This window comes from Ursus arctos, unplaced genomic scaffold, assembly GCF_023065955.2.
Source record: "Ursus arctos isolate Adak ecotype North America unplaced genomic scaffold, UrsArc2.0 scaffold_8, whole genome shotgun sequence".
NCBI classification, from domain to species: domain Eukaryota; kingdom Metazoa; phylum Chordata; class Mammalia; order Carnivora; family Ursidae; genus Ursus; species Ursus arctos.
In genome coordinates this window covers 11,173,413-11,191,939 of record NW_026623100.1, presented here as the reverse complement: position 1 = coordinate 11,191,939, position 18,527 = coordinate 11,173,413, and the positions used below count along the sequence as shown (strand labels likewise).

Here is an 18,527-nt window from a genome sequence, read left to right as displayed (position 1 = left end):
GATAGTATCTAACTCCAGAACAAAGGACAAGCATGCTTACAGTCCATTATAGAATATTCAGTTTGCCTAAATTCAGGGTCCCTCTCCTTTAACACAATCTACTGTGTATGCAAGTGTCACTTAACCCTCTTCCCATCACTCAGGAAACTGGTACAAAACAAAACAAAACAAAACACCCCCTGACATTCTGGCTACTGCTATTGCTGTGAGTAGTAAAGTCCTTTGTTGGTGACCCAGGAGTCTTGGATCTTCTGCCAGCACTCATGTTAGTTTGCAAGTAAGGTAAAATCTCAGGCCCTTCACAGCTTTTGATGTATATTCATATAAAAACCTGTAAGCAAACGTTTGTAACAGCTTTATTTATAAATGCTTAAAATGGGAAATGGCACAGATGTCCTTCAACGGGGAATGGATAAACTATTTTACATCCATCAATAAAAAGGAACAGACTCTTGATTCATGAAATAGCTCGGGTGAATCTTAAATGCATTTTGCTAAAGTGAAAGAGGCTCAACCCAAAAGGCTACATACTGTGAGGAGGAGGTAGAGGTTGAAGTCCAGCTTCCCCACTTGGACCCTGAGGGGTAGAGCCCCTCAGTGCTGCTGGGTAGGAGTGGACACTGTCAGGCCAGGAGGACTTGTCACATTTGGTGGGCATGAGAGTCTTGGCTCACCACTTGGCCTTCTCTGCCACCACCCTGGGAGAATCAGGGCATTTTATTTTATTTATCCTACTTGACCTTCTTGGGTCCATGGGTTTATATCTGTCATTGTTTTTGGAAAATTCTCAGCCATTCCTTTTTTCAATTATTTCTCCTATCCTGTATTTTTTGTTGTGTTTCCAATTATGTACATGCCAGACCATTTGATATCATCCTACAGCCCTTTGATGCTTGTTTCTGTTTTGATTTACTCTTCGTATTCGTCTGCATAACTGCGTTTTTGATTTTTAGTGTTTCCATTCAGTTATTTCTTAAGGTTTCCATCCCTCTGCTGAAATTACCCAGCTAGTCTTCAGCATTGTTCACCTCTGCCATTAGAAATTTTAATGTGTTATTCATAGTTGTTTTAAATTTTCTTTCAAATAGTTTTAGTATCTGTGTCATACCTGAATTTGTTTCTGATGAGTACTTTGTATCTTGGTAGTATGTTGTTTCTTTCTTTTTAATATACTTATTTTTGTTGTTGTTCTTAGGAGCTAGACGTCATGTGTAGTATACAGACACCAAGATAAATATTATTTATGTCTGGAAATGAGCATACCTTTCTTTTGGGGGGGGAGAGGCATAAACTTAATCTAGTCCAGAGCGGGGCTAGGTTTGAGGTTTGTTTGTTACTGTTACGTTCAGTGCACATGCCCCTCAAATTCTTGTGGTGGTACTTGGGGGGTGATGTGCTGGAGACTTGTTCTTCACTGTCTGCTCCACTCCTAGATTTTAATTTGCCCTTCACGTTGGGCCTCAGAGAGAGTCTGTCTCTTACAAGTTCCTTGCTGGTCACTCTTTGTAGGGGAGTGCTGGGGTGGGTCTTCTCTGAATGAGCCTTCATCTTAGGCAGGTTTGTGTCCCATAGGCTCGGGGGTGTGTCCCTTAGTAGTTCTGAGCCCAGCACCTAGCCTCGCTCCTTTTCCAGGTGTGGAAGGTTGGTTTTCCCCCCTTTCCTTCCCTCTGTTGTCCTGGATTTTCACCAGTGCCCTAAGGGTGACTGTGTTTGTTGCCCTCCGCCACCCCTCCCCCCCGCACACACACATTCGCACATTAGGGCTTTTATTCTGAAGGTGAGATGGAGCATAAGAGTCTCTGTGTCACTGTTCTTCCCCAGTTCTGCTGCAGGAAGGAGACTTTCTTTTCTGTGAGCACGCTCTGGGCTTTGTGGTCAGAAAGCCTTCACGAGAGTGCAGATTTTCCCTCTATTTGCGGCCTGTGGACCTTTACTGTCTCACCAATCTATACCTGGCTAGCCTCTGCCAGTTCACCGATCACCCCAGGCAAACTCTTCGTGCCTAGTGTCTGCTGCATCTGATGCCGGAAGCAGGGCTTGCGTCTCACGGGTGTCTGCAACCCGCCTGTCTGTCCTCACATTTGGGGCCCACTGATTGCCCTGTGACCTGAGCGCTCTGACACTCTGACGAGCATAACAAAAGGCGTTTACTTGTTTATCTGGCTTCTTTTTGTTACAAATTTGGCAGTGACACTCTGGCCAGTGCTCTATATCCTTGGGCAGAAACTGCAGGAGTTTTAAAAACTTACAATTTCTTTGCTCTGCCCCAGATTGCTGATGTGACCATGCTCACGCTTGAATAAATCCTGGTTTGCACTGCCAGGCTTGTGTTCAGACTGTATGTTTAAGCTGTGTTGACAGCCGAATGAACAGTAACTGAGTTAGTGCCTCACACAAAAACACACAAAGATAAAGTTGCATTAAGAGCTATGTCGTCAGGACAGGAAATCCATAGTCCTGGCTTCTAGCAGTCCTAGAATTGTCTGGATACAGGCTTTTATGGCACACCCAGGGATTTGGCTCCTTGGAATTACTGGGTTTAAATTATTATCTCAATATGATTTTATCTTTTATTTCACAAATATTTTTCTTTTTTTTGGAAGCAGAAAATAAATAGCAGTTGTTTGTGAGATTTTTCTTAAGATTCAAGTATCTCTCTCTCCTTTGTAGACCGGAAGTTCCACAAACACCCTGCATGCCCTGCAAATTGCTTTGGCTGATGAAGAAACACAAGTAATCTACCTTTTGACAGATGGGAGACCTGATCAGGTACTTACCAGAGTTGGGAACAAAAAGGGATTCACCAATACCGTGAAAATAAATGCCAAGAATGGGTTCGAAGGATATTTTCAACTGCTTGAAACAGCTTGTAAAGCTGTTGAGAGATGTTTCCTTGGCTTAGGGACCCAGAGCTGAGGTGACAAAATACACTGAGGAATTCCTTTGTCTGCTGAAATGCAGAGGAAAATTTATGTGACAGCAAGTGTTGTCTGGTTCATGGGCCACACACCCACAGGCCTGGAGCCTAACCCCATGAAAGGAGATATCCACCTTTCCATTGAGGACTGGTTTATATTTTATTACAAACTAAGAGTAAGGAGATTCTTTTTGATTTTTTTCCTTTGGGGACTCCAAATCTAAACATGTCACTGCACAATGTCCTTGGTTTTACCCCTAATTTTAACTTAGTAATCATTTAAACAAAAGCATGCCTTTCTAGTGAAATGTTCTTTGTTTTGCTTAGCCTGACTGGAAAATATTTGAAAAGTTTTAGTGGAGTCTGTTCATCTTCTCTCGAGCTTTGTGAATGAAAGACTAATGCTCTGGGCATTAAATAAACATACGGATTTGCAGGCCAGTACAATGTAAATTAGCCGCTAAAGTGAATTAGTATCAACTTGCATCCTTCATTGTGAGGTGTTTGCATGTGAAGAGTGCTAGGCAAATATTGTAAAATATCCTGCATCAAGTGGTCCAGGGCTTAAATAGTAAAGCAACTGGATTTTATTACAGCGTTAGATTTATGGCAGAGAAGATATGTTTTGTAAAGTGAAATTTTATTTTGGATGATTTTCCGATCAACTTCATTATGCTTTCTATTCAAAGGCAATTTATTGTGCCTTGCTTATGTTCCATGTGTGGTGCCAAGTTTTGAGGCTACAAACATGCATAGTATTTTACCCCTGCCTTAGGAGCGTTTACACTTTGGAGGATATGTTAGACATGTATGGTTAACTCTGATCTGACACAGGGTGTGGGTTTGTCTGTGCTGTGAGATGTCTGGGAGCAGAGTGATTGAATATTGCTGTACAAGATGGAGAGAAGGCTGGGGAAGTTCCACTGAAAAGGGGACATTTGAGCTGTGTCCGGAAAGAGGAGAAAGAATTTTCTAAACAGAGGAGATTACTGGTATCCTGGGCCAAAGGAACAGAGGTGTGGAAATACGTGGGCTGCCCAGAGAAACAATCTGAGAACAAAGGCAATGATGGAAAAGTGTCAGGGCTGAGGCTAGAAAGCTCGGTTGGGGGAGATTTTCCTTGATGGCCACATGGAACAAGTGGGTGGGCTTTACCACAGTTGGGAGGGCTCAGCGGGGCAGGTGATCCCATTCAGCTGTACTTTAGAAATGTGCCTCAGCAGTGCAAGGGAAAGACGAAATCTTGATGGGAGCTGGGGAGGGCCCACATCAGGTAGGAAACGGAAATGTGGAAGAGAGGACTCTCCTCAGAGATGAGATAATAGAGTAGCATCAAAGGACTTGGTGACCAATTTGGGAGCAGAGGAAGACAGAGTGAGGAGAAGGTGGGAGCAAGAGAGAAAGGAATCACGGTGACTGATTTCTGGTTTATAACAATTATGTTAGTAACTGATTTAAATTTAAATCTAAAGAAGGAACAAGCTTGGGAGTTGCTGGTGGAAGAAGTCGAGTTTCAGGACCTATAGTCCATGGATGTCCAGAAGCCCTAGAAATATGGGGCTGGTGGTTGGGGAAGATGGGGGCTAGAGATTCTGATTTGAAAGTCATCTGTACAAGGGGTCTTTTCCTTTTTAATAAACTGTTACTGATTTTACTGTTCACACTGTAGGCCATTTAGAAAATATAGATAAGCATATAAGCATAAAAAAGAAGAAAGTTTAACTCAGTCGTAATTCAATTTTGTGTGCTGCCTTGTTTCATCTAATATATGCTTTTTTTTGCAAGTCCTGAGAAATTCTTCCAAAACATCATTCTCAATGACTGCATCATATTCCATTATATAGGCTTAATGTCACTTCTGCCTTGGAAATTAATTTTATTTAATTTTTGAATAGTAATACATTCACATGGTATAAATTACAAAGGTACAAAAGGGTATGCAGGGAAGATTCTCCCTCCTACCTCCTGTTCACTAGCTAAGAGGCAATGTATGCTACCAATTTTCTTATCTCTTCTTTCAGAGATTGTTTTGCAAGCAGAAATGTATTTTTACATACTCCCTTTTATAAATATATAAATGGTGGTGTATTATACACATGATTCCGCACCTTTATTAATAAAGCAGTATGCCTTGGAAATTGCTTAATATATAAAGAACTTCCTCGTTTTTTTATAGCTGCCTAGTGTTCCTGGAGATGGACATTGAGATTGTTTTCAGTCTTTCTGTTACACACTATGTTGCAAAAGTAACTGTGCAGACATGTTTTGCATATGTATATATGTAGCATAAATTCTGAGAAGTAGACTTAGTCCAAAGGTATGCATTTTGATAGATACTGCCAAATAGTCCCCCAGAAGGGATGGACCAAGTAACACACCTGTTTAGCTGTGTGTATTGGGAAGGATTCTTGATCCACAGTCCACCATGTACTTATGCAGGTCTGGAATCTCCTGAGAATGTATACAAAATGTACATTTCTCTGGGGAGAAGAGCCCTCCCTAGCTGTCACCAGAGGGTCTATAGTCCTCTTAAAGATGAAGAACTATGGCTACAGATGATAATCAGAATCAGAAATACGCAGTCCACCTGAAAAGTAATTTATAAACTCCGAGTTAGGCATTTTGTGTTCATATTTGCCTTTTCTGACATGCAGTCCATTTCTTCTGGATTGTCCCACAGATTCTCTCCAAAAAGCAAATGAATATTTGATATTCATGTTCTGTCTAGAGGACATTAAGATGTATCACTCAATCTCCATTTCTTTTTGAATTTTCATTGACTTTGTAGGATCTGAGTATGTGAAGGCCGGTGCTATTATTCCCAATACTCAGCAGAATTTTCTTTTCTTTTCTTTTCTTTTTAAAGATTTTATTTATTTATTCGACAGAGATAGAGACAGCCAGGGGAACACAAGCAGGGGGAGTGGGAGAGGAAGAAGCAGGCTCATAGCGGAGGAGCCTGATGTGGGGCTCAATCCCATAACGCCGGGATCACGCCCTGAGCCGAAGGCAGATGCTCAACCGCTGTGCCACCCAGGCGCCCCCTCAGCAGAATTTTCTGCTTGAAAGGACACACAAAGATGATGTTCAGGATTTAATTCCATAGATACCAGCTTACTGTTTGTTTATTAAATGTCCAGGGAAGAATTGTATAGCAAGACAAGTCTTAAATTAATCAAGTTAAAAGAATTCCAGTAATATTAGTTGTCATTAAAACAGAATTGCTAGGTGTCCTTTGGTGGGCATCTCTAGGTGTGAATGGACACAGCCCAGCAGTCTTTGGCTGCAGCATTTTGCGGCTTCTTTGAAGTTAGGAACTTACCCTGGTAGGAATGAAGAAAATGGGAGTAAGGAATGCTTCTGCATCGTAAACAGAAATGAATGGGTAAAGCCTGATGTGAGGTGTGCAAGGGGTGGGAGCACAGAGAAGGCACAGGGTGAGCCACCTACACAGACAAACCTCCTGCAGGAGAAGTTAGGAGAGTTAGGAGAACCTATCCCTGCCTTCCTTGCCACCGCAAGTTGACAGGTGTGGTGGAAGGGTCATCTGGCTGCACATCTGTTTAGATTCAGAGAAGAGGGAACCAGGGAGAGTCTCTCGGGTATGCTGCTTGGCCTCATTTAAGGATTGAAGGGACTTTTGTGGGGAACATATGATGGAGTCCTGGGCTGAGAAAGGCTTACTCAACGTTGTATAGGAGTTACACAAGGAGAAGGCCTACTACTTTCTAGTAACAGAGCTACTAGAGTAAGTGGCTGGAAGGAGTCAGGGTCAGCGAGGCTGGTGTGGTAAAAGTTTGCTTACATGTTCAGAGCCTCTTCTTCAAAGCTGTGAGGGCATAAACCAGGGAGAATAATCCATGGGTGGGGTACAGGCAGGAGGTCAGGAATGGCTATTTTCCATTGCAGGCATGGCGCTCCTTCTGCAACACCCCCACTCTCTGTACAGCTCTCTAACGCCACGCTGGGTACTAGAACATCCTGCCAGTTTAAAAAAGACTACCTAAGGCTGGTCGCATGTGGGGGGCTCACCAAGATACACTAACAGACTTTCTCATACCTGTGCACTCTTTAGCTGTATGGATTGATGGAAATGGTTTTGGAGCTAGAGATCTGGGTTGGAAGCTCACCCCCAGCCTGCCCATCTGAATGACCTTGGGCAAGTCCTCTACTTCCTTGACTGCGGCTTAAAGCCGATACTCGCTATTCACAGGGTTGCTTTGAGTAGATGAAATGATGTTCCCATGAATGCATTCCCCAGGTATTTATTGAGTACCTTTTATATGCCAGGCACTGCTATCAGTCTGGGATAGAGTGGTAAGCAAGTTGAACAAGGTGCCTGTCTTCAGGGAAGCTTCTGTTTTATAGGGAGATAGGCAATGAGCAAATAAGTATATGAAATAATGTCAGGTAGCATATCAACAGATGAAAATGCTACCCATGGTACCTGGCACCCACAGTCAATATTAAATCAATGTAAATTACTTTCCCTTCCCAAATATCTCGGCTATAAGTTAATATAGGAATAGTTCCTGGCTGAAAGGCTATAAAATTAACAGAATTTAGAGGTAGCATCTCCAGCCTGGAATCAGGGGCAGTGGCCAGGATTCACTGGTATGAAGCAAGCATAATAGTATCCACCTCAGAGGGTTGTAGAGAGGATACAGGTAGACAGCATGAGCAGAGCTCTTAGTGCTTGATACATAGTAGGTACTCAGAAACTAGGCTGAACGAAGGGGAAGCAGCAGAGAGGGCCTTGCTCTGTGGTTGCATTTGACAAGAGGGATGGGGTCAGCTCATTTAGGTTACTGTTTGGTTAGAAGCACATGTTGTGATGAGTACTGGGTGTTATAGGCAACTAAGGAATCGAACACTACATCAAAAACTAATGATGTACTGTATGCTGGCTAATTGAACATAAAAAAAAAAGAAAGAAAGAAACCAGCTGATGGCCAGAGGGGAGAAGAGAGAAGAAGGATGAGAGGTGGAGGTGGACTTATGGGCAGGGGCAGGCTCAATGCTGGAGCCAGACACAAAGACTGAGGCTGTGTGTAAGTGGTGGCTAGAATGAGACCAGAACCTGAGCGACCACTTAACCAGCCACTTCCTGGGGAAAAGGCCAGCCAGTGATGTGTCTCCATTTTCACTCTGCCTTCCCAGGATGCATAACACAAATATAGGAAGAGTTAAAGGCCAAACGATAGCAACTGGAAGTCGTCAGTGGAACTGGCTGAAGGAGCCAGCAAGTTGGGTTAATCAAAGAGGGACTCCTGGCACTGAGAAACATAGAGGAAGTGGGGGCAAGCAGTTTCTGAAGGTTCTCGGCTGGGCTGTGGTGGTGTGATGGAGAGATGGCAGGGGAATTCATCAGTTCTTCCTTCCTGAGGGTTAGGTAATGTAAACATTACCTGAGAGTCAATCCTTACCCATTGCTTCTGGCAATGCTTCTAATTCTAAAAACCGGCTTTGAATTCCAGGCTTAAGGTTTAAGAGCTTGATGACCCTAGGAAACTGAATCCTTCTGAGTCTCAGTTTCTCCTTCTGTGTGTGGGGCCCATACATACTGGGTCAAGTAGGGTTGCATATTACTGGGGAGAAAAGTAGAGGAGCAGAAAAATGATGGCTGAAACAATGGAGAGATTTATATTCCTATGGATAAGAAGCCCAGCAGTAGGTCTTCTAGGTTCTAGAGCTACTCATGGATGTCTCCAAGAAAACAAGCTTCTTTTTGTGTTTATTCTCCACCATCTTCATTTATAATTTCTACCCTCCTTGTTGCAAGTGGCTGCTCCATCTCTAGGCAGTGCCCATTTTCTGGGGCGGTGGGGGGGTTGAGGATGGGAAGGGGAAGGACATTAGGGTTTTTGTTGTTGTTGTTGTTAAATCTTTGCCTTTTTATTAGAGAAAAGGAATCTCTTCCCTGGGACTTCTGCCTATATCTCAATAGGCAGAACTGGGTCACATGGCTAACTCTAGCTGCAAAAGAGTGTCAGAAGATGAGTTTTTATGTGTATGTGTGTTATTTGTTTTAAACTGGGCACATTGCTGTCATGAAAAGAAAACCAGGGTTCTGCCAGTAAACAAGGGTGAGAGGAATTTATATTAGTAGGCAACTATCCGTCTTTCTAACTACCTCACAGGATGGTTGTAAGGATTAACTTCCTTGTTATACTCTCAACAGAGTGCTTAGCACATGGAAGGACCCTCAATAACTCTTCTTTCACTCTGTGGGAGACACACTGACCATGGCCTATCGGAAGCTGAAAAATGCTCTTTTCAAGTAGATGCTTTGGAAACTACATTGAGATCCAGTAGCCTCACTCTGTAGAATCCCAATAGCCAGGATATTCTACCCTAATACTCTCAGTGCTCTGAAGTATAGCCCAACACTTTAAAAGCATGAACCGTAGGCTTAGGTGCACCTAAAATTGAGTGATTTGGTCAGTCACATCTTTCTTCCAGATTTTTTTCTCCACCAAATTATGAGCCCTCAGAGGCAAGGGCTGAGTCGTTGGTCTTCATACTCTCACCATCCGGCAGTGTTTGCTTTGTTTTTTGAATTGAACTGACACCTTTCCAAGAAGGCATTCATCACTGTATAAGGAATTACTAGTTGAGAATCTCACTGTCTATAGCAAATACTAAGGATTTTCACATCCTATTTTTTTCTTTCTCTTCCTCTCCCTTTCCATCTCCCTGTTTCCCCCCCTCAAAATGTATCATTTCAGCCACCTGAAATGGTTATAGACCAAGTCAGAGTTTTTCAGAAAATTCCTATTTACACCATCTCCTTCAATTACAATGATGAGATTGCAAATGGATTTTTGAAAGAGCTTGCTTCTTTGACTGGGGGAGAGTTCCATTTTCATAATTTTGGCTGTAAGGATCTGTGTCCTCCAGGGACTGTTCAGGTAAGAGCTTAATGAATTGAGAAGAGAGTGTTCATTTATTTGAGCATTACAGACTGGAGGCCAATGGACAATACCTTAGTTGGGAAAATTGCAACCATAAAGACAATTAAGTTGAGCAAATGAAATCACCTAAGCATATACTGCAAAATGTGGTTCAAGGACCATCTAAACTAAGGCATTTGTGAAAATACAGATTCCTGGGTCACACTTCAGAGCTGCTAAATTAGGCTCTAGGCATAGAGGCCCAGGAATCTTAATTAATATATTTTGTTTTTCTTCAAAGCTTTTTATTATGGAAAATTTCAAACATACACAAAAGTAAAAGAGTATGTGGACCCCCATCCCATGTACCCATCAGTCAGATTCAATAATTATCAACATTTTGCCAAATTTAGGAGTCTGATTTTTAACAAGCATCCCAGAGGGTCCCTACTTGTAGTTTGTTAACCACTTCTGTTTATAGGCATTTGTGGGAAACTTAAGAAAAATTCACATCCTAGATAGTTGTCTCCTGACCGCTCAGGCTGTATAACTATGGGACCATCTGATAAAGCATTTCATTCTAATGGGCTGGTGGGAGAAAGTAAATAAAATTCTATTCTCCAGTCCTCTAATCTTGGCCTGAGGCTATGCATTTCAAGAATGCCTTCTAGAGAACGTTTTTTGTCTTATTGTCTGTCCTGTGGAGTCACTTTAAATCCAGGACAAGCCAGAGTACCAATCAGTGCTTACATTTGAAGAAACTACCAGAGTCTGGGGAATGAATCATCTGAAAGGACTGGAGGGAACAATGACCTCTCTGAGCTTAAACAAGGCAGAGAATAGTAACTACCCCCATCAGCTAGACTGGGAAATTTCATAATCCAGTAGGCATTAGGTAGAGTATAAAGAAGGGTCTTGCCTCAGGAGCATGGACAACCAAATGCTGCTCCAGTTCTGCCTAGAAAACCTTAAATGCAGGACCTGAAAGGATCAATCTATTTCCAAGGAACTTAAGTGCATCCCTGAATAAATCCCAAGAATAATTATAAGAAAGCAAAAATATCCATTACCCAAAAAAGTAAAATTGACAATTTCTGACATCCAATAAAATAGTACCAGTTATGTAAAGAAGCAGGAAAATACAGGTCCATAACGAGGAGAAAAAGCAAATAGAAAAATTAAAACATATGCATAGCTGACTCAGATGTTAGTATTAGAGCATTAAAGCAGTTCTTGTAGCTGTGTTTGTTATGTTCAAAAAGAAAGAGACATGAAAGATACAAGTAAGACACAAAATTTTTAGAGATGATAACTACAATGTATGAGGTGAAAAATACACGGAATGCGAGGAACAGCAGGTAAGATAACTGCAGAACAAAAGACTAGTAAACTGCAGGGCAGTGATAGAAACTATCCAAAATGTAACACAGAGAAGAAAGAGAATTAAAACAATAAACAAGCAAGCAAAACCCCAGAAAATAGGGTGTAAGTGAGCCATGGAAAAATTCAAGTAGCCTAGTAAATGTGTAATTGAAATAGTAGTGCCAGAAATTTTCCAAATTGGTTGAAAACTATAAACCCACAGATCCAAAAAACACAATGAATGCCAAGCACAAGGAACATGAAGAAAATCACACCAAGTCATATCAGAATGGAACTTCTCAGAAGTAATGACAAAGAGAAAATATTAAACGAATAGGGTGAAAGAAGACAAATATATACAGAGGAACACAGATAAGGAAAGCAGCGTATTTCTCATCAGAAACAATGCATGTGAAAAGACAGTGGGGTGATATTTTTAAAGTACTGAAAGGAAAAAAGCTCAGTGTAGAATCTATACCCTGAAAATATCTTTCAAAAAGGGAAGTGGAATGAAGATTTCAAAGATATACAAAAACTGAAAGAATTCATCACCAATAAACCTGCAGTATAAGAAATGTTAAAGGGAGTACTTTAGGCAGAGGAAAAATCATACCAGATGGAAATACAGATTTGCACTAAGGAATGAAAAGCAAAGGATAACTTCATGAATAGCTGCATAGTAATTGCATGGGTAGATATGTAAGGCTTTTTCCCCCTTGTTATTTAAATCCAATTATAAGATAAATTACTGGAGGGACTTACAGTTCCAGCAATAATGGTATAGTCCCATTCCTCCTAGGTCCTACATCTTAAGCTAGAACACAGCAAATAAGCATAGGAATACTCTGAAAGGTGGAAAGAAGAAGGTGGAATTTCTGGAGACCTCAGAACTTAAGGAATGATATGGCAATAAGTCTTGGGGGATTTGTTAATGCTTTCCATATATCCCAGAGAGGGCACTGCTGAACCCTCCAACCTGGAATCTCTAACAGGCACAGACCAAAAAAAAAAAAAGATGACCCAAGAAAAGCTTATTCTCCCTAGCCAAAGGACTGGGAAGAAGGTGGCCTAACAACAGAAAACCTTTTTTGCAGTACCTGCCATAATCCAGCCATACAACAATGGAAAAACTGCACCCCTTTCCCTGAAATTTGAGTGGAGCTGAACAGAGAGCTGATCTTCCCCACTACCATGGAAACAAGCGATGATGCTCTGATCCCTCTGCCTGGTGGTATCAGCAGAACTGATCAGCTGATTTTCCAAACCCCACTAGACAGAGTAGGTTGTGCTGTAAATCCCATGCTAGGATAGTATCAGAGGATTGAGAGGGAAAGTTATTGTCCATCCCCTCTCCAGTGGAAGTCAACAGTGCTCTGATTCTCCCACCATGGAGTCCAGTGGCAAACTGGGCCTCTGCCCTACCAGGGAGCTCTAAGACTTAACAAGGCAACGTGAGGATGGTCTAGTCACTGCTGTGCTTTGCTACAGCCCTCATCTCTGTGGGACTCATCAAGGAGATGAACTTCCACAAACAGCATCAGTGAAAATGAAAAAAGAAGTGTGAGTTACAGATAGGCAGCACTTCACTTTTCCCCTATCCCTGGTGCCACTGAGCGTTGATGGAGAGCTGAGCCTCCATTAACACCCAACAGAATAAAAATAAAAGAAGTGTGAAAGGGGAGTAACCCCCACTGTTGTCCTCTCTGAGTGGAGAGGTGATCCTCTACCCCCATCCAGCATCAACAAGACCAAAGGAGGCTGTGCTCTCTGGGACTACTCAGTACTCAGACTCCCTACTCTTAGGATCTCCCTCTCTGAACAAAGTAGATACTGTTGTTCCACATAAAGAGAACTGAACTCCCAATTCCTGAACTCCTGACACTGTGGTAACTTGCCTTGATAAAAAGAACTGGGAAAAAAATCACCAGATACACAGTTGTGCCCAAATGAAAGTTTAGCTATGAGAGTCCCCAAACATAAAACAAACAAAAAGCATACTAGAAAAACAGGTTCACTGTTTTCTAGGGGTAAGTGGGACAGACAGGGGAAAGAGAGACAGCCACAAGTGGCCTAGTCTGGGAAGCCTCTTTTCCCCCTGAGACTCTTTTCTGCACAGAGATATCAGAGTGTGTGGGAAGAACAGGCAAGAAGGACCCAGCCAGAGCAAGTGGTCCATTCCAGGAAAACTCTCTTCCTGTGGGACAGTGGCCCTCCTATGCTACCCAGTGACACAGGACACCCAGGGGACAGCAGTAGAGGCACCAAGAAATGCCTGGCTGTCTGACTAGGGGGAAACTCCTTCTGCCTGCTCAAACAGCAGCAGCAGAGACCAATGGGAGCCCAGCAACACCAGATTAATAAAGAAGACCAAAATAATATCAAAAAGGCTCTGAAAATTAAACTGCCATTGGAGCAAAATCCTACAAAAGTAGGACAAAGTCTCACACACTAAATTTAAACAGGGCTACTGCAAGCTAAAATAAAAGTTTTAAAATAGGACCCAGAGTCTTGTAACACAATATAGCCAGTATGTTCAGGATACAGTAAAATCACTCATCACACCAAGAACCAATAAAATCACAACTTGAATGAGAAAAGACCATCACATGATCTGAACACTGAAATAGATGAATCAGATGCTGGAATTACTTGACCAAGATTTTAAAGAACCTATCATAAAAATGCTTCAACTATCAACTACACGCTATCTGGTGACAAATAAGCAAATAGAAAATCTCAGCAAAGGTGTAGAAGTTATAAAAATTTCCAAGTGGATATTATAGAACGGAAAGCTTCAATAGCAGGTAAACTCACTGGGTGGGCTCAATGGTGAGAGTGGAGATGACTTGATTTTATCAGTGAACTTGAGGTCAGACAATAGAATTCAGCCAATCTGAACAATGGAGAGGAAGTAGACTGAAAAAAAAAAAAAAGCCAGAACCATGGGAACCTATAGGACAGTAATGAAAGATCCAACATTAGTATCATCGGAGTTCCCCAAAGAGAAAAGAAAGGGGGGCTGAAAGACTACATGGAAAAATAACTGAAAACTCCTCAAATTTGGTGAAAGTAGTAACCATACAAATTGAAGAAGCTGAGTAAACTCCAAAGAAGATAAACCCAAAGACATCCATGCCAATACACACCATGTTAAACATTTGAAAATCAAAGATAAAGTCTTAAAAACAGCCTGAAAGAAATGACACCAAATTGACAGTGAATTTGACCAAGGAGGCCAGAAAAGAAGTGGCACAATATTTTTCAAGTGTGGCAAGAAAAGAACCATCGACCACAAATTTTATATTGGACAAAACTATCCTTCAGGAACGAAGGGGAAATAAAAATATTCTCAGACAAATAAAAATCAAAAGATTTGTTGCCAGAAGCCCTACTCTTATATTGGCTACAGGAAGTTCTTAAGGCAAAAAGAAATGATAAAATAAGAAGTCTTGGAACATCATGAAGGAAGAGAGAAAGAGCAAAAATATGAGTAGATGTAATGGTGTCTCCTTTTCTTCATGAAATCATATTCAATGATTGAAATAAAAATTATACCACTATCTGATACTCAACACCATGATATTTAAAAGAAGGTAAAGGGACCTAAGTGGAAGTGAGGTTTCCATATTTCCCTTGAAATAGTAAAATGTTAATGTGAGTAGACTGTTATAAGTCTCATAGATATGCTGTCCATACCCAGAGAAGCCATTATGAAAGCAATATAAAGAGATATGCTCAAAAACACTACAAATAAACCAAGATAGAATTATTTAAAATTTTTTTCAAATAACCCAAAGGAAGGCAGGCAAAGAGAAACAGAGGAACAAGACCAATGAAACAAGTAGAAAACAAATGATAAAATAACAGAAGTGTTAACATATCAATAATTACTTATAAATGGTCTAATTATCCCAATCAAAAGACAGATATTGACAGAGTGGGTACAAGAACATGACTAAATTATATGCTACATAAGAGAAACTCACATCAAGTACAATTACATAGGTTCAAAAGGAGAAAGACACACCAACAGAAATCTGGATTGGCTGTGTTAATAACAAATAAAGTAGATTTTATAGCAAATAAAATGTACATAATAACATCAGTCCACCAGGAATACATAAAGGTCCTAAGTGTGTGTGCACAAACCAATACAGTTTTAAAATATATGAAGCAAAAATTGATAGAGCTGAAAAGAGAAATAGACAAATACACAGTTGGAGACCTCAACGCTTCCCTCCCAGCAACTGACAGAAACTACTAGATGCAAAATCAGCAAGGACAGAGAAGATCTGAACAGCACAGTCAACCAACAAGATCTAATTGCCACAGATAAAATACTCCCCACTACAACAGCCAAATAGAAATTTTTTTCTAGTGCTCATGGTATATTTATTAAGATAGGCTGTACAATGGGTGATAAAACAGACTTCAGCTAATTTAAAAGCATTAACTACAATAGCTGAATTATGGAAACAGCCCAAGGGTCCCTCAGCTGATGAATAGATAAAGAAGATGTGAAGGGTGTGTGTGAGTGTGTGTGTGTGTGTGTGTGTGTGTGTGTAAAATGGAATATTACTCAGCTATGAAAAGAATGAAATCTTGCCATTTGCAGTGACATGGATGGAGCTAAAAGTATTATACTAAGTGAAATAAGTCAGAGAAAGACAAATACCATATGATTTTACTCATGTGGAATTTAAGAAAGAAAACAAATGAACAAAGGGGGAAAAAGAGAGAGGGAGGCAAACCAAGAAACAGACTCTTAACTATAGAGAACAAACCCGTGGTTACCAGAGGGAAGGTGGGGTGGGGGGCGATGGGCGAAATAGGGGATGAGGATTAAGGAGTGCACTTGTTGTGATCAGCACTGGCTGATATATGGAAGTGTTGAATCACTATATTGTATACCTGAAACTAATATGGCACTGTGTTAGCTAACTGGAATTTAAATAAAAACTTAAAAAAAAAGTAAAAGCATTGAAATCGTAGAGTTTGTTCTCTGACCATAATGGAATCAAATGAGAAATTAATAATAGAAAGACAGCATGAAAATGTCTAAAGACATGAAATTTAAACAACACAGTCCTAGGTAATTCATAGGTCAAAAAGAAAGTCTCAAAGGAAATTAAAAATACTTAGAACCAAATGAAAACAAAATACCACATATCAAACTGTGTGGGATACAGCTAACGCAGTGTTAGGAGTGAAATTTATAGCACTAAATGCTTGTGCTGGGAACAAGGAAAGTTGTTGAATCAACAATCTGAGTTCTTACCCCAGGAAATTAGAACAAGAAGGGCAAAATAAACCCAAAGCAAGCAGAAGGAAGGAAACAATACAGATAAGAGCATGAATCAATAAAATTGAAAATAGGAAAACAGTAGAGAAAATCAATGAGACGAAAAGCTGTTTCTTTGGGGGAAAAAACACCCTCAAGAACTGATAACACATCTTGGGAGGCTGACAAAGACAAAAAGAGTAGACACAAAGAACTAATATCAGGAATGAAATAGGAGATATTGTATTAGATCTTACAGCCATCAAAAAGATTATAAAAGGAATACAATGAGCAACTTTGCACTCATAAATTTGACAATTTAGAAAAAAAAAATGGGCCACTTCCACACAAAATAAAAACTACCAGAAATCATCCAAAATAGAATAGACAATGTGAATCACACTAAAATAAATATTTTTTCAAGAGAAATGAAAGCAGATGTCCATAAGACTTGTACACAGATGTTCATAGCTTTGTTTTTAATAGCCCAGGCATGTCCCTAAACAGGTAACTAAGTTTTGGTATTCAGTATACAATCTAATGTTACTCAGCAGTAAACATGAATGAACTCTTGATTCATGCTGCAACATGGGTGAATCTCAAAGTGATCATATGAATGAAGGAAACTGGACAAAGAATACATACTGTATGATTCCATTTATATAAAATTCTAGAAAATCGAAACTAATGTATAATGACAGAAGGAAGATGAGTAGTTGCTTAGGAAGGGGGGAGAGGGGATTTGGAGTAGGGAGGATAGCATATTTACAAGGGGGCCTGAGGAAACTTTTAGGGTGATGGATATGTCTGTTATCTTGATTGCAGTGAAGATTTCACAGGTGTCAGTGTCAAAACTATTCAAATGTACATGCATTACGTTTATTGTGTATGAATTATACTTCAATAAAACTGTTTACTAAAATGGAAAAATATGAGAACTACATGAAATTCTTTAGATTCTTCTTTTCCTGATACAGTTGGTTTTCTGTTAGAAATGTTTGAAATTTGAACTTTTTTATACCATTTCACAATATATTTACTTCTCATTTTGGCAGAATGAAGATCTGACTCTTTTAATTAAGGAAATGGAGCAGGGACGAAGTGACCTGGAGAAGGTGCAAGACCTTTATTCAGAGTCTTTGATCGTGGATTGGTGGTACAACGGAGAAAAGGAGGGGGACAATAAGTGAGCACGCCAAAGCCCCTGTTTTCCCCATCACTGGGGTCCCCTCAGATGCTTCTGCTCGCTCTCCTTGACACCTCTTCTTTCTGCAGTACTTTTGGGATTTCTTTTAGTGAAAAGAATCACATAGCATGATTGCGTTAGAATTTTTTTAAGGAAGGAGAAGTCATGATCTAATAATTTAATTATCTAATATATGGTTTAAGGAGGCCACATATTTACCTTTAAATGTAAGTTCTGAAATCCTTGTGTGGCACTTAGAGCAGTGTTAACGGTTCGTCTCCACCCAGTGTGGATGGGCCCCCCAAACCCGGCCATGATAGAGCACAGCAGGAGTGCTGTGTAGGGCAGGAAATTTGACTCAGGGATCAGGAGCCCTAAGGGTCTGGACTTCACTGTGTGTGATCTTGGCAAATCCCTGACTTCTCTCCACATCTGCCCATTGCTGTGAGTCTTGGTTTCCTCGTCTTTAAAATGGTGGCTGTGGTGGTAGAATTTGGTTTAGATAATGTCTCAGGTCTTTCCTACCCTATATTCTAATACGTCTCTAGTTAGTAATTTTTTTTTAAAGATTTTATTTATTTATTTGACAGAGATAGAGACAGCCAGTGAGAGAGGGAACACAAGCAGGGGGAGTGTGAGAGGAAGAAGCAGGCTCATAGCGGAGGAGCCTGATGTGGGGCTCGATCCCATAACGCTGGGATCACGCCCTGAGCCGAAGGCAGACGCTTAACCGCTGTGCCACCCAGGCGCCCTTCTAGTTAGTAATTTTTAAACAAAAATCAGAACCACTCCAATACTCAGAAAAGGTGTGAAAATTTCTTAAAACAATTGAACATTGTACAGATATTCAAATATTACAGCTTCATACAAATACTCTATCAGGAGGAT

At 40.6% G+C, this 18,527-nt stretch overlaps 1 protein-coding gene across 12 annotated transcripts in view; it reads left to right on the top strand.

The window, feature by feature from the left end:
* The window catches only part of VWA3B (von Willebrand factor A domain containing 3B), a 215,316-nt gene that overhangs the window by 116,579 nt on the left and 80,210 nt on the right, over positions 1-18,527 (top strand). For 10 of the 12 annotated variants that reach the window (XR_007190847.2, XR_006408145.3, XR_006408143.3 and 7 more), the window contains 3 exons: positions 2,671-2,769; positions 9,646-9,828; positions 17,509-17,639. Coding sequence is in view for 9 of the 12 variants with exons in the window: in XM_044378496.3 (XP_044234431.2) it covers positions 2,671-2,769; positions 9,646-9,828; positions 17,509-17,639 (413 nt within the window). In the remaining 3 variants the exon portion in view is untranslated. The remainder of the gene's footprint in view (positions 1-2,670; positions 2,770-9,645; positions 9,829-17,508; positions 17,640-18,527) is intronic. The other 2 variants (XM_048222791.2, XM_044378507.3) reach the window with 1 other exon arrangement.